Raw genomic sequence first — 13,855 nt, forward strand, 5'->3', positions numbered from 1 at the left:
AAATAAACCTATTATTAAATGTTCCAGACATCATTATTGTAGTGTTACAATACTGTTTTCCTCACTGGGGCATTAAATACTAAATAGTCTTTCAGCTACTGTTATGGCTCTTTCTTCACTATTTATTGGAGTGTATTGAAAAGATTCATGATAAACCCATTAAGCATAAAACAAAAAGGAAAAACAAATATACATTAAAAAGCACATACCTATTTACTGCATCATCAATAAAAGCTTTAATTAAAAAATTATATTGGGGATTTATCCAGGAAAAAAGGCAAGTTTAAATGTGTTATTAAAATATGTTCCTTAAGTTACATGTTTTCATTTAAATGAAATATTAATGTAGGACTAACAGTTTGTAGAAACTGCCACTGCTGTTCATAAGAGCAAAGAAAGTATCTATTAATGTGGGTTATCACATCAGTGGAAAACTGAAATAGCTGTAATTAGTGCCCAACACAAACAACATAAATCTTCAGTTGTTGAGTTTTGCTACAAGTTACAAAATTAAGAAGAAAAAGGACAGCTTCAAGATGCTTCTCTTTATCAGCTTGTGCCCTACATAGAAACAGTGAAAAAGGCATCACAAACAGTCAGTTTTACATAGCTGTTTGCAGAATTCATATAGGCATTTGGGCACTGTAAGGTTAGGTGTTCAGCTTGAACAGTCCCTTTTAGGCTGGAGCTGCAGCCTATCAAGCTGGGGTCCTTAGAGAACTGGTACATGGCTGCCCTACCCAGAGGGAACTTGGATCTTGCGGACCCATTGCCATGTATGAAAAAAACAGAGAAATCATGCAGCTGTTTTGTTCATCAGTCTTAGTGTAAAACAGGGATATGAGATTGGGCAGAGGGTGAAATGAGGGCTCACTGGCTCTATAGGTTTAGCTAATATCTAGCTATGCACTTAGTGAATTTGCACAAGGTCAAGTGTGGTCAACAGCTAAGTGGAAAATTACTGAGATGGCAGAGAAGTAAGCTCCAGAAGGGTACCCAACACACCCACCCTGACATATGTACCCAGCTAATCAGAGATTATAAATGAACAAATTAAGATAAAACATTTGGATTTGCTTATACTGCTGGAAGAGACACCAGAGCTCAATCACCAAAGCTACCTGGAATGAATAATTCAGTGACTGTTTACTGACCTGGGTAATCATTTAGTCACTATGATTTCAATTGTATGGACACCACGTTTTCTCTGGCAAAGAAATTCTCTGCTTTGACAGCTGGTCTGTAACCTGTTTCCTCCACAAGCTGGAGGGTTAGTACCTGAAGTCCAGTTTGCACAAGTTGTTGGAAATTTCTGCACAATGTGTTAGCTGTGAAAGTTTGGGGACTGATTATGAGGCTTCGTATTTAATTTATTTTAGCGTAGGAGGTCCATCACATATTCCCTCTAAAAACAGAGGTTTCTCCCAAGCCAACTGTTCAAAATTAAACGTATTTCATAAAAAAAATCATTCAAACTGTGATATGCTTTACTGAATGAATTTACAGAGCATTTTCCCCATTTCTCTTTAATTCAACTAATTTCATATAAATCAAGCAAGGACCTCTGTACTATGACATTTAAAAAAATGAGAATATGCCTTCTGCAGCCCACTACAGAGTAATGGTTATGCGTTTCACAGTCCATTTTTCTCTTACCGTCAGGGAATCCATCCCAGATTTCCAACCGGTCGTAGCGACAGAATGCTCCCCCTGGAGTATTTGAATCAGGTTCTAGCTCAAAGCTTTCAAATTCCAGTATAATCTCTGACATCTTTGGTGCAAAGATAATATAAGTGCATTCAAGGCTATTGGGATATTTTTCAGGGAATCCGGGGGACTTTATCACTCCACTTGATGCAGTAAAGTTTCTGGAACATTCAGGTCCTGTAAGAGAAAGAGAAAAATCACCTGGGTTAACACTATGCTACTAAGCAAAGTAGTTAGCTGGAAAACAAATTAGGTTGTATTGTCTCTCCAGCAGCAAAGGTGGCTTTTCAATGAAACACCTCATTTTAATCGCTGCATTAATCATTCAGCCAGCTTGTTCCTATTATTGATAGTCAGGTTTAAAACGCAATTCGCATATACTGTCTGATCTCCAATTTTCAATTTGTATGGAACAATATGAAAACTTGTACCAGCTCTAGAAAAAATTATGACAAATACAAAGTCATGTGGGAACAATGAAAGTCTAAGCTGCAGAAATCTCGACAGAGCCCTAGAGAAATAATTATAGCCCCTTCAAGCTCAAATCTTTAAATCTTACGGCTGACAGGCTTTTATTGGTGAAATAGAATTTTTTACAAAAGCGGGTGAGTGAATTCAGTAGAGGGAGTAGTGGTTTCAGATTCCTGGAGCACTGACTCAGTAACTCTGCCAGATGTGACCTATGCCTCCTTGACAAACTAAATGTGAAAGGTAATTCGTACATGTACCAAGGGTGAGTGACTCATTCTGAGTGGTGTTGACACAGGTGCACCAGTAAAATGTTGCTGTTAGTGCAGGCATGATAAACTGTGTGATTACAGGCAGTGTTGCTAGAAGTCACCTAATGTCAATGTTGACACACCAGCTTTCCCCGATGTCCCCACCATGGCATAATGGGATGCTCCAAACAGGGCTCTTGGCGGAGCAGGAGAGTGGCAGTAACGATGCAAGCATATGAAAGGCCGGATCACTGGATTTGCCTTTGTGAATACAGGGGACTAAAACTGGAGTCCCTCTCTTGTTGACAGGTCGCATTTCTCCTTTATTTAGGTCCCTCAGGAATCCTCTCTGTGGATCCCACATCTGCAGGTGTGCTCAGAAGTCAGCCGCAGGCACTGCCCACACATCCTCCCACAAGGTCAGCATAGGTAACCCTCTCTGACTTTTGACATTCTGAATTTAATGGAAAGTATTTTACAGGATTTGGGGCATTGGTGGGCAGCAGCTGACCTGGGGAGTTTGAGTAGGATGACTCAGATGAAGGTCTTTGGACATGGAGTAGAGACACAGGCAACACACTTTGGTTGCAGCAGGCAGGTCTGTTTTGGAGGATGAGTGTGTACGAGGTTTCAATTTGGATGAGGATACCCAGCATCCTTAGAGACTGTAGTCAGGAGCTTAGAGGATTTCCAATGCTTAACACAGATCATTGAAGGAAAACAGTCTGGCTTGTTGCATATATGAATACTCTTATTTCACCATAGAAAATGTTTTCCTTGTTAATGTGCCAAACATTATTACCCCCCACAGATCTGGCCACATCCCAGCTAAATTCAGCATGCAAGAGAGAGGTCTGACTGAATTTAATCAGTTCAGGTATTTTTGTCCTTCAACAGACACTGATAGGAAATGCTTGAGCTATCATATCAATATTCAGAACACTTCATGGCGTATTTTGGAAGATGTAGATATTAATGCTCACGTAACCTGACCCATTCCAATTTGGGAAATTACATTTTGCCTATAATTAAATCGCCCCCTTACACATTAGTCGGATATTTTTCTTCTCTCTCTGTCATTCCCTTGTCTCCTTGTCATGTATGGGAGGGTTATATTCTGGTTGTTGCTCCTCACTCCCACCAGTAGCTGCTGTTCCAGGATAAAATAGCTTTGCTATGCCATTCATAGCATAAAGTGCTCTGTACTCCTCTTGGAATCCAATAAAAGATGCAATATAAAATGTAAGCCAGGATCATTATTGCTTTATTAAATACAGCCAGATCCTGGCTCTGTGAGTGCATGATCGTCAGGCTCCTTACACTCACACATGGTATCTCAATACCAGCTTGCTTTATTTTAAACACGTTCAAGTCAATCTGGTGCAAGAAACAAAAACTGTTTTCAGAAGAGCTGCCTCGCTAAAATACCCTCCACAGATTCTGACCCTTTATTGACACTGTGAAGAAGCTCCAGGAATTAAATCAATACTGAGGTTATGAGGAGGTCCATGGGGTGATCTTCATGGAAAACTGGCAGAAAAGATTCTAGCAGAGACCTGAGAGAATAGATACTTCTGAAGTGGAGAAACTCATGTATGCATCTCATATCTACATGTGAAGAGATGAGCTGAAGGAAAGAGAGAGAGACAAGGCAATAGAGAGAGCAAAGAAAGAGAAAGAGTTGACATTGGGAATAATTTAATTTCCTCTCTGTAGGTGTCACTGAGCCAGAAAATCATTTGCCTTCTTGGTTGACACTGTCTTTTGTTTCATTTACACCATTTAGTTGACTAAAGTTAGGAATGTTGAATGTGAACCATGTAGATCCTCTTCCAGTGAATAGGCTACTCACCCATCCTAAGACAGGCTGGCTGTTGAAGCCAAAATGATGAACATTTCAGATGGGCTAAATGTTGGGCAATATGCATTTCATGTTTTAGTCTGGAATTCAGCTTCTTCAGTGTCTTTCTGGCTAAGGAGCTGGATGAGAAGTAAAGGCAGCTCCTACTCTCAAAGCCCATACTTCATTTATCAGAGTCATTATGTGTGCTGGTCTCTCCTTACAATTTCCATGGCGTGCAGCATTTTAAGCATCAGGTTTAGAATTCAGCTTAGGATACAGGTAGCATAATGCAGTTTTTCTTTTAAAAAAGTAAGGATGGTCTCATAGGAACAATGGGAAAATATATACTGTGTGCTGGAATGCAGCTCAGCCTTCAGCTCAGCACCACAGGGCCTTGGGCTTGGGATAATTTTAATAGTTCTCACACCTGGGAAATGATGAGCTGGGTTGTGAATATGCTAAAACAAAGCATATTAGTCTAGTGTGAGCAACTGAGCTTCACCTGTGTAACAGGGTGAACTGGTCAGCTTTATTAGGTACAAATATTAAAATGTAAATTTGGAATAGCATCTATGCATTAACTCAGAAGTTAAAAAGGGCTGTGTTCCCACAGCAACTGTAACTTGCATCCTTTGTGTACACACAGCATTTTCTAACACTGTACCTGGTGATAACTTTCCTGCCTTAATATACAATTTATGTGGAATGAACTAGACTTAAAGTTGCTCTGGGAGCCATAATTTTGAGTTTCTTGACTTCTGTGTGTGTAAAATCACATTCATAATGCCATCTTAACATGGTTAATGTATATCACTGAGAGATGTAAATGACCACACAAGGAAATAAACACAATGTTCCTGTCAGAGCTCTGAGTTGCCGCTACACTATTAGGAAATAAATAAAAGCTTTTTTCTTGAAAACACTCAGTTGCTAATATAGATTGTTTCACAGGTCATTCTTTCACTTCTTCTTGTGTTTCATCCTTGTTCTTTACGAAAGATGGTACTGAATACATAAGCACTGAGAAACGTCAGGACACAGTTTCAAGAGTTTAGCCACTTAAAGACATGAAAATAAATAGACATATTTTTTCAGGAAAGCTTGGTGTCATTTGGATGCTGAGTTCTTTCAAAAAATGTGACCCTGAAGGTCACCAAAAGAATTTCTCAATCCAAGAGTGGATTTACAGACAGGGAAGATGGTGAACAAGAAGTCTGTGGCCCCAGTTAACACTGTGCAGAGCAGCAATAGCATGCAATAGAAAAGAGACTTCACTACTGTGCTTCTCTTCATTAACAGTACAGCTGCCACCAAGCAAGGTTGCTGAATGCAGCTGAAAATCTGGCTCTGGTTTAGGTGTGTTAAAAGGACTTGAACTGCTTCTGAAAATGGGGCACTGTCTGGGAGTGGTGTGCACTGGAAATTTGGAGTTTTGAGCTGCTTTTGTGAATATAGCCCTAAACATTGATGTTGAAGTCGGGGGTTTTTTCTACAAAGTTAAGCTTATTGTCTTTTTATATATTATGAGTTTTGGTCCTGTATTCTCCAGGCATGGAATATATGAATTATTTATCTCCAACCTGCTATAGGGAAGGTGTACGCCAAAAAAAAAGATCTTACTGCCTTTCTAGCTATTGACTCGGAAGGAGAGTTATCAAAGAGGGACTGTCTATAGATCTGGTTAATCCTGGACTGTCTGTTTCTCTGGGCTTTCTCTGTGCCCCATACAGCTATCTGTGCTCACCAGCACTGAACTCCTGGCACAAGAATCCAGCAGGTCATGCCCGTGAACAGTGCGAGCTTCTCCTCTCCTTCACCTCCCAAACATGACTTGTGAAAGAAAGCAACAGCAACATCATCTGCTGCCCATGTGTACTCTGGTCCTTTCTGAGCCCACAGCCATCTCTTGGGAATGCAGAGCAAAACACTAACCAAAATAAGGCAGGGACTCAGAAGGTTACAGTGCTGTTAAGGCAGTAACGTTGTAAATCATACAGTAATTATTACCACAAAAAAAGAAAATAAAAAAGGTGGGGGTGGAGGGTGGGGAAGAAAGCTAATGGTTTTAAGATGGTCCAAAAAACCAGCTGATGAAGACTATCACATTACACCCAGAGGAGTCAATCCTCAGATGCAGCTGACCCACTGGATTCGTAATGATTTACACCCATTGAATACATGCCCTGCCTTGGAATGACAAGGGTAATACAATTTTCTCTTCCAAGTATTTTCATGCATTCCCCCCATTCCAAAGAATTACGGTGAACTTTTAGATGCAAGCAAAAATCACAAGTTACAAGCTATATAACAATGATTTTTTTCTCACCTCTTTTGAAAACTTCATAACGGATAGAAAATCCTGCTCCATGTGTCTCATAGTCGGAAACAAATTTAATAAAAAGATATGGCCCCGAAGACACTAAAGGAGGGGGAGCAATTTTTCCACAGTACTTTCCCCATAAGCGTCCTTCAGCATTATCTCCATCAATCACTTCAACATAATCATACCTGGAAGATAAATGGAAGGAAGAAACTTTTAACTTCCGGGAAAGAAGGAGACCTAATTAATTTAGAAACCATAACACAACATAGATAATCAAGAAAAATGCTAGCTTGCTTGGAAAATGCATTATGCTGAAAGATGTAAGCAAAATGAAATAATTAAAATGGACTACATTATGTCTGTAGACATCATCTGGCAACATGGAACTATTAGGAAGAATGGTGTCCATTATGCTTGCAGACAATGTCAGCTAAAGTAACCAATTAACAAAAAAAAAAGGAAATCTCATGAGCACAATTCTGTATTATTAAATTGTGTTCCTTTGTCTGTGTAGTGTTGTTATCAATACATAATGCATAGCATTCTTTTCAAACTGTGAAGTTCTGTTATGAATTCAAAAACGTCTTTTTGGCTGGAGCTCTTTATGAACAATACTTTGATTTCCATATGCTGTCCTCCAAACATATGTCCACAGAATAATAAATAAATCCCTAAACATTAGATTTTGTTCAAAACTCCACCATGTTTCAGATCAGTGGTAGAAAAATCTGTTATTTTCCTTGTTAGCTGGACAAATAGTTTGGAGCAAATCACAGAATCTACACATCAGTCACAGCACTTGTTTTTTCTCAGACAAAACAAGTTTCATTACAAATCGTCTTTGCTTAGGTATTTGAATCAAGAAGTGCACGTTATAATGTCCGTACTTGTACAGCATGTGATTACTGAACAGGCTGGGCCAAATCCTCCCCTGGTTACTTGCTTCATTCCTAAGGACTTTATGAGGAAAAGCATAAAATAACGCAATAACGATTGGCAGCAAAAGTCTGCCTGGGAGCGACAGTCCGTTAGGGTTCCTCAGCCCTGTCACCAGAGATGCCGACACGTAGGGCTTGGTCTGACGCATTTGGTTTCAGAGGCTGAGGAGAGCCCAGGAGCTGGGTGTACAGAGCCTGCCAAGAGAACACAAAGGAGAATAAAAGTCACAGGGAGGCAGAAGCTGCAGGTGTGGAGACAGGTCTGGTTTTGAGTTTTATTAGCAGATGATTTCACTCGACCCCGGACAGGAAGGAGGAGCAGCCACACTCTGTAGAATCAGTTTAATCTTCTCCGAAAAGGTGGTGGCATTTGGAGCCTCGGCTGTGCCCTGGGCCTCTTTCGGACTCGGGCGAAAGGCTTTTCTCCGCCCATGTGTCTTTGTGTCTCAGCCGTGCTGCTGTTTTATTTAACAAGTTGCTGTGAGCCAGACAGTCTCATTTACTTTTCATTATCCTTCTACGACTGACATTAAAATGTTGCCATTAATTTGTTTAGACCTTTATTCTACTGTTATGTTCACTGAAATGTTCCAAGCATATTAATATACAAGGAAGAGGTAAAAATGACAGGACAATAAAGTGTGCCTGACGTTTTTAAAGAGATCAAAGGAAAAAAATGTCTTCATGATGACCAATGTCATTTTTAACAACTCTGCTCCAAACCGTCCAGGGCACATTACTTATGTTTACATGAAGCCCCGTGAGACAACTGCAAAGATGATATCACTAGTTAAAGTGGACGGCTTAAGGCTCCTTAAATTAAAAATGACATTACCTCATCAGTTAAAATTGTGTGCCAGCTTTGGTGTATATCAAGTAGAAAATAAAGCTGACACTGATGGAACTGTAAGCATTAACATATGTGAAATATTGTGTTAACTGCATTTCCTCTTATGTATTTGTTTTTTCTAGTAGCAATTGCTCAGCTAGTTAGGTTCACTGTCCCATTTCAGATTGGTGGAAATACAAAGGGGAAATGTTTATTTCTGAGATAATTTTACAGATACTTTAAGTAGCCTGCATTTTTTCAAATTAGACTTCTGTTCTTTCTATAATTTCTTTATGATATATGTATAACAGGATTTGAAAGTTAGGAGAATTGTAAAAAGACCTCAGAATTGCTTTTCTTTGGGTTTTATTGTTTGTTTGGTTGGGTTTTTTGCCTTTAGAAATATCCTTAAGAATACTGGATCTAGGTTCCCTGCAAAACCTATTGGAAGTACTCAGGGATGCAGTCTGCTAGTTTTTAGACTTTAGGGAAAAAACAACTGTTGAGAATTTTTAACAAGACAACCTTTCTCCAAATAATTAACTGCTTCTTAAAGTGAAAGAGTAACCACATAAAAACACAGCATCAGAGTGACAGTCTTCACTCTTCTCTCCGTGATGACATTATTTCACCAGTTTCCCAGGCTCCATCCATCTCTTGAGCCCCAACAGTAGATAAATTTTCAAATGAATATCAAGAACCTTATTTCTGAATTATTAATGATATGAGAATTTTTAACTAAAAATGCTAAGCAAATTTTCACATGCTTTTTTACTTCATGTATAAAGAAGAAAAAAAAAATCCCCCAAAGTTTGAATTCAGTATTTCTATTCTGCTACACCTTAAAAATAGACCATCTTCTATAGCCTTACTAAGTCTTTTGTATACAGCCAAAAAATAATTAACCTGTAAGTACCAATTTTGCTATTATATGAAGTAAATTCAGCAAAAAATAATCAAATTAAATTCCGTCACTCTCTTAGGTTTCTACCTTTAAGCAATAGCCTGCCCACACCTTTCCATTGTCCCTTATAGTGACAGAATTGTAATTTATGGTGCTCTTTCCGGCTGCTGTGCAGTTGTAAATGACACATTTTGGTTACTAAAAGGCTGTCTTCTAATGGATTTTGCAAGTTATAGGTCATGCAGCTCTGTGGAAGATCGGAGGATTTTTCAGTTTTTTTCTTTTGCTTTGAAAAATTACTGACAGACAGGAAAAAGGCTTAGCTGTGAGACAATAGGTACGAAGTACGATTTGAAAAGGGGAAGCTTTAGAGATCAGTGCTACAACCTTCATATTCTAAGGATCATGTCTTCCACTTGGCAGCTAACAAATGGATTTGGATTCTCCCACGCTGGCGGCAACATCTGATATCTGGGCTGCAGTAAATGAGTATCTATATTATTTTTTTCTTAGGGAAATGAAATTACTCTGGATTTTACTAGTTTATACTTGGAAACCAATGTCCTGCTGTCATTTTTGCACTTTTCAAAATCTTACCAGAGACCATAGTGTATCACAAACAACTGTTCTCATAAATAGGAGAAAGTACAGTCACAACTTGAAAATGGAGTTGCTGCCAAGGAAGCTCAGAAAGCAGCTTGCATCTCCCTCTGGACTTGGTAGCAGTTCTTCTCCATAAGTTTGTCAAGAGAAGATGCTGTGCCAGGGATGCAGTTGGCACATTGGCATCCCTGTGAGGAGACTGAATGTGTCACCTCCGCAGCGCCCAGACAGTCTTGGCGCGCAGCCCAGAATACTGAGTTTGCAAATTTGGATTTCCCACTTGGCAATTCTTCGCTCAGTTACTGCTGTCAATGGTGTGGCAAATATTTCTTGTAATGTTATAGTCCTTTAGGGTTTATGGCACAGAGATGTAAATATAAACATGGTGCTAACCATTGAGTGTAGTTTCAGGTGAAAGACTGGAGCACAAATTCATGTGCGAAAATAGGAGATGCCTGCCCAGAAGAGGGGGTAATCAGTGGATACGTTCATGGAACCACTATGCCGTGACACAAAAAGCAATTCCCTTTTTGCTTGTCTGGGTCTTTCTGGATATCCCATTTTTGTTTGCTTTCTGTTTGCACCCTCTGTGGTGTGCAAGGAACGTGTGTGGCTCTCAGGTGGGAACCTGCTGAAATGCACTGCAGAGCTTGCACACTCCTCCCAGCTGGTGTCTGAACATACCATTACTAGATGGTCCTAATTTTATGGTTCAGTAAAACAATGTCTGGGACAGATTCCCATTGGAAAGATGAGAGAATCTAGAATTCCTCTACAAACTCTTGATGGAATTGCAAAAAACTTGCTTTTTTTTTGGAAAGTCTAAGTTATGGGTTCGAGGAAAAGACCAAGCAATACTATAAAATGAGCATTGGGCAATGAAAAACATAAACAGCTGCAGAGTACAGATTTTGGTGAATTTTCTATTTCCAGTTTCTAGTAGGTGATAACAGTGCTTACGTCTGGTTTCAGTTCTGAACGTGCTGGCGACCCCTGAAATGCACCATAGCACGTTGTACTGCAGAAAGTGAAGTGAAAGTGCTGGAAAGCCCTGCCTGCTGCTGAAGCCAGCCACTCTGCCAAGCTACATTCCGCTTCTATGCATTTTCCTATTATTAGGGCAGTGAGATCTTCTGCCTTTTGCCTAAAAAAATTCCTTCCCAAGACATATGTAGAATTCAGCTGAAATCTAAATATCTGCCATTTAACCTTATGAGACAATCAGTGAAGCATATAAATCTATAATTTACATCTGAATACGCCATATTTTTCTGCAGCCTACTATGATATGCATCTATAGGGTGGTTATGAGTATTTCAGTTATTCACCTGTTAGAATGAAAAGATTTCCCACCTCTCTGTTTCTTTTATCACTCTGATTCCACTTCCACCAAGCTGCTAAATCTCTCCCTGACACAAATTATCCACCCTGGTCAGATTATCTCTGAGAATTTGCTTCTTAGTATGTATCTTTCTTTTTCCTCTATTTTATAAAGAATTTTTCTTTATTCCTCAGAAGGCTCCATTTTAGCTGAACAGAAGGCATTGCAAGAGGAAATCTAAATAAAGAGTTTCAAGTTGTTCTGCACTGTGGATTTGTGCCCCATTAGTGACTGAGGGTTAGAGGTGTGGGATTTACTGCGGTGCTTGTGGCAGAAGGCAATCTGTATCCCAGAGCTAAAAGCTTAAGAACTGCAGGCTCTCGAGGGATACCAACCTTAAACCCAGTTTATTAGCAAGAAGAAAAAGAAGTACATGCTGTTAAAAATAAAAAATTAAGCACGGCCCCAAACGGGCTGTTTTTCTGCCTGTAACCTCAGCGTCTGTCGGGTTGCTCTCCATCTGAGCCTCCAAGCAGCCTGACTGCTCTCCAGGGCCTCCTGTGTCCCACCCTGGCAAGGTGACCTGCCTAATGGGCGTTGGAGGGGCTGCCCCCTCCCGTGGGGACACGTCAGCCCTCCCTGGCAGCTGGGACTGTCAATGCAGGTATCCACGTGGAGGTCATATAACTCCTCATGCGTGGGCCTCGAAACACACCTGGAGGGAGGTGAAAGCTGCACGTGGCCCTCGGAGGATCCTGGGTGACTGCTGGGTCTGCAGCAAGCCACCAGGCCTGAGCAGGGCATGGGTACTCTCTGAGCACTGGGAGGCACAGGAACTGCAGGGAACTGCGGGGTTTTTTTTTTGCTTTTTTAGCCCCTTCCCAGTGTGCTTGGTGCCATGGAGTCCTGCGTGGTGCATTCCTGCCTGGCTCTTTGCTCCCATAACACAGTGCAGTCTTCTCAATGGAGAAGTCTTTCTCCATCCTGCCAAGTCAACTGTTGGTGTGGATGTGTCTTTGACAGGATGAGCAAAGTGACCTTTTTTTTAATTCTTTCTTCCTTCCTTTCTTCCTTTCTTTCTTTCTTTTTCTTTCTTACTCTCTCTCTTAAGTCTATTAGAAAGCCCAACAGATCATTTCTCTGAGTGAGGACACATATACAGTTGAATTAGCAGCAGCCAGGCAGTGCAAACTCTGTGAGAAAGGCGGAGGTGGGAACAAGTGCCCATGGCAGGAGGCTTTTAAGCTGGTTTTGCTTGTACTGGATTCATGATGTGGATGAAGCCCCCTAAGGGAGGCAATGTATCATCTGGATCCCACAGTTCTCTAAAATGCTGGCTATTTAAATACGCAATTTGCAATCGATTAACGATTTGTAATTTACTGAAATCCCTGTCAGTTTGGGGGGGCTTTTGTTTCCACTGATCTTTTGTGAGCTTGTGTTTTTATGGTCTTCACCCAGGGCCAAAATTCACCGAAGTTACTCATACAAAGATCCTGTCAACCTAAGAGATTTCTGGGAATAAGGCCATTGGGATTTGGCCACTGTTCAGTAATTTACTAATGCCATTAACTGACAGTGGGTCTCCATTAAGAATGAACTAGTGAGGGTCTATTTTAGTACAAGACAATGCTGTAGTGAAAAAGAGAAAAGATGTAACAAAGACATCGATGAAGATCTGCAGTTACCCACTGTAACAGTTTGATTGCGACTAATGTTAGCAATAGTTTTGTTATTACACTCGTTTCTGGAATCATCTAATGCCTTGAGGTTTGCCCTTTCATTTTAAAACTAAGCTTCTAATTCTCTGCTGAACAGAGGAACCTGAAATACAACGTACCCTAACCAATAAAAGTTCAAAACCCAGAAGAAATAAAAATAATCACTACTATTTTCAAATCTGATTATACTCCATCTTATCACATGCTTCTGGTTGTTTGGCTCATGCCTTTTGAATACCTGGGACTGGCAGAACTGAAGATCTGAACTAAATAAGAAAGATTATATCTGCACTTTTATCTATACAGCTCCACAGAGAACAGTAGACAGATCTTTAGCTGCTGCAAATGAGATTAGCCCCTTTATGTCAATGGATCTAAGCCAGTTTACACTGATATATGGCTAGAAAGGGTGCAAGTGGTGACAGAATATTTTGCCTTGTATTTACTTAGTTCAATTCCATTTACACCAAATAAAACCTGGAAAATTCTTCAACAGAAATGTGAACACCAGGATTCTCTCTGGGAATGAATGTAACAATGTCATGCAGAAAATGAAGAAGAATCACAGGTTGTGGTCCAGGTTTTGCCATTTTAGTATTGAAATGTCCTGGGGGAAGTAAAAGCAAAATTCATCTGCTAAGGTCTTCAGCATACCTATCTGCAAAAAGCATTTTATCAATGAAAAGATTTGATCTTGAAGTTAGGGCAAACTCCACTGATTTCACTGCTTGCCACATACTGTAATAAATTATAATATAATGATCCCAGTATATAAAAATGAAAATCTCTTCTGGGAAGAAACATTCAATTTTAAACCTCTTCAGTGAAGAACTTCAGTTCATAACTTTCTGGCATAGAAAAACGCTACCTTTTCATGGAAAAAGGTTTCTGTCTGTCAAATAAGACAAATTTACAAATCTATGGCTTCCCCTTTAAGTGAGGGAAAA

At 40.0% G+C, this 13,855-nt stretch overlaps 1 protein-coding gene across 3 annotated transcripts in view; it reads right to left on the reverse strand.

The window, feature by feature from the left end:
• The window catches only part of NRP1 (neuropilin 1), a 117,100-nt gene that overhangs the window by 62,300 nt on the left and 40,945 nt on the right, over nt 1–13,855 (reverse strand). For all 3 annotated transcript variants that reach the window (XM_049798102.1, XM_049798103.1, XM_049798100.1), the window contains exons 4-5: nt 6,596–6,777; nt 1,657–1,884 (exon numbers count right to left, since the gene is read on the reverse strand). In XM_049798102.1, coding sequence (XP_049654059.1) covers nt 1,657–1,884; nt 6,596–6,777 — 410 coding nt within the window. The remainder of the gene's footprint in view (nt 1–1,656; nt 1,885–6,595; nt 6,778–13,855) is intronic.

Source organism: Accipiter gentilis, chromosome 4 (genome assembly GCF_929443795.1).
Source record: "Accipiter gentilis chromosome 4, bAccGen1.1, whole genome shotgun sequence".
Taxonomy (NCBI): domain Eukaryota; kingdom Metazoa; phylum Chordata; class Aves; order Accipitriformes; family Accipitridae; genus Astur; species Astur gentilis.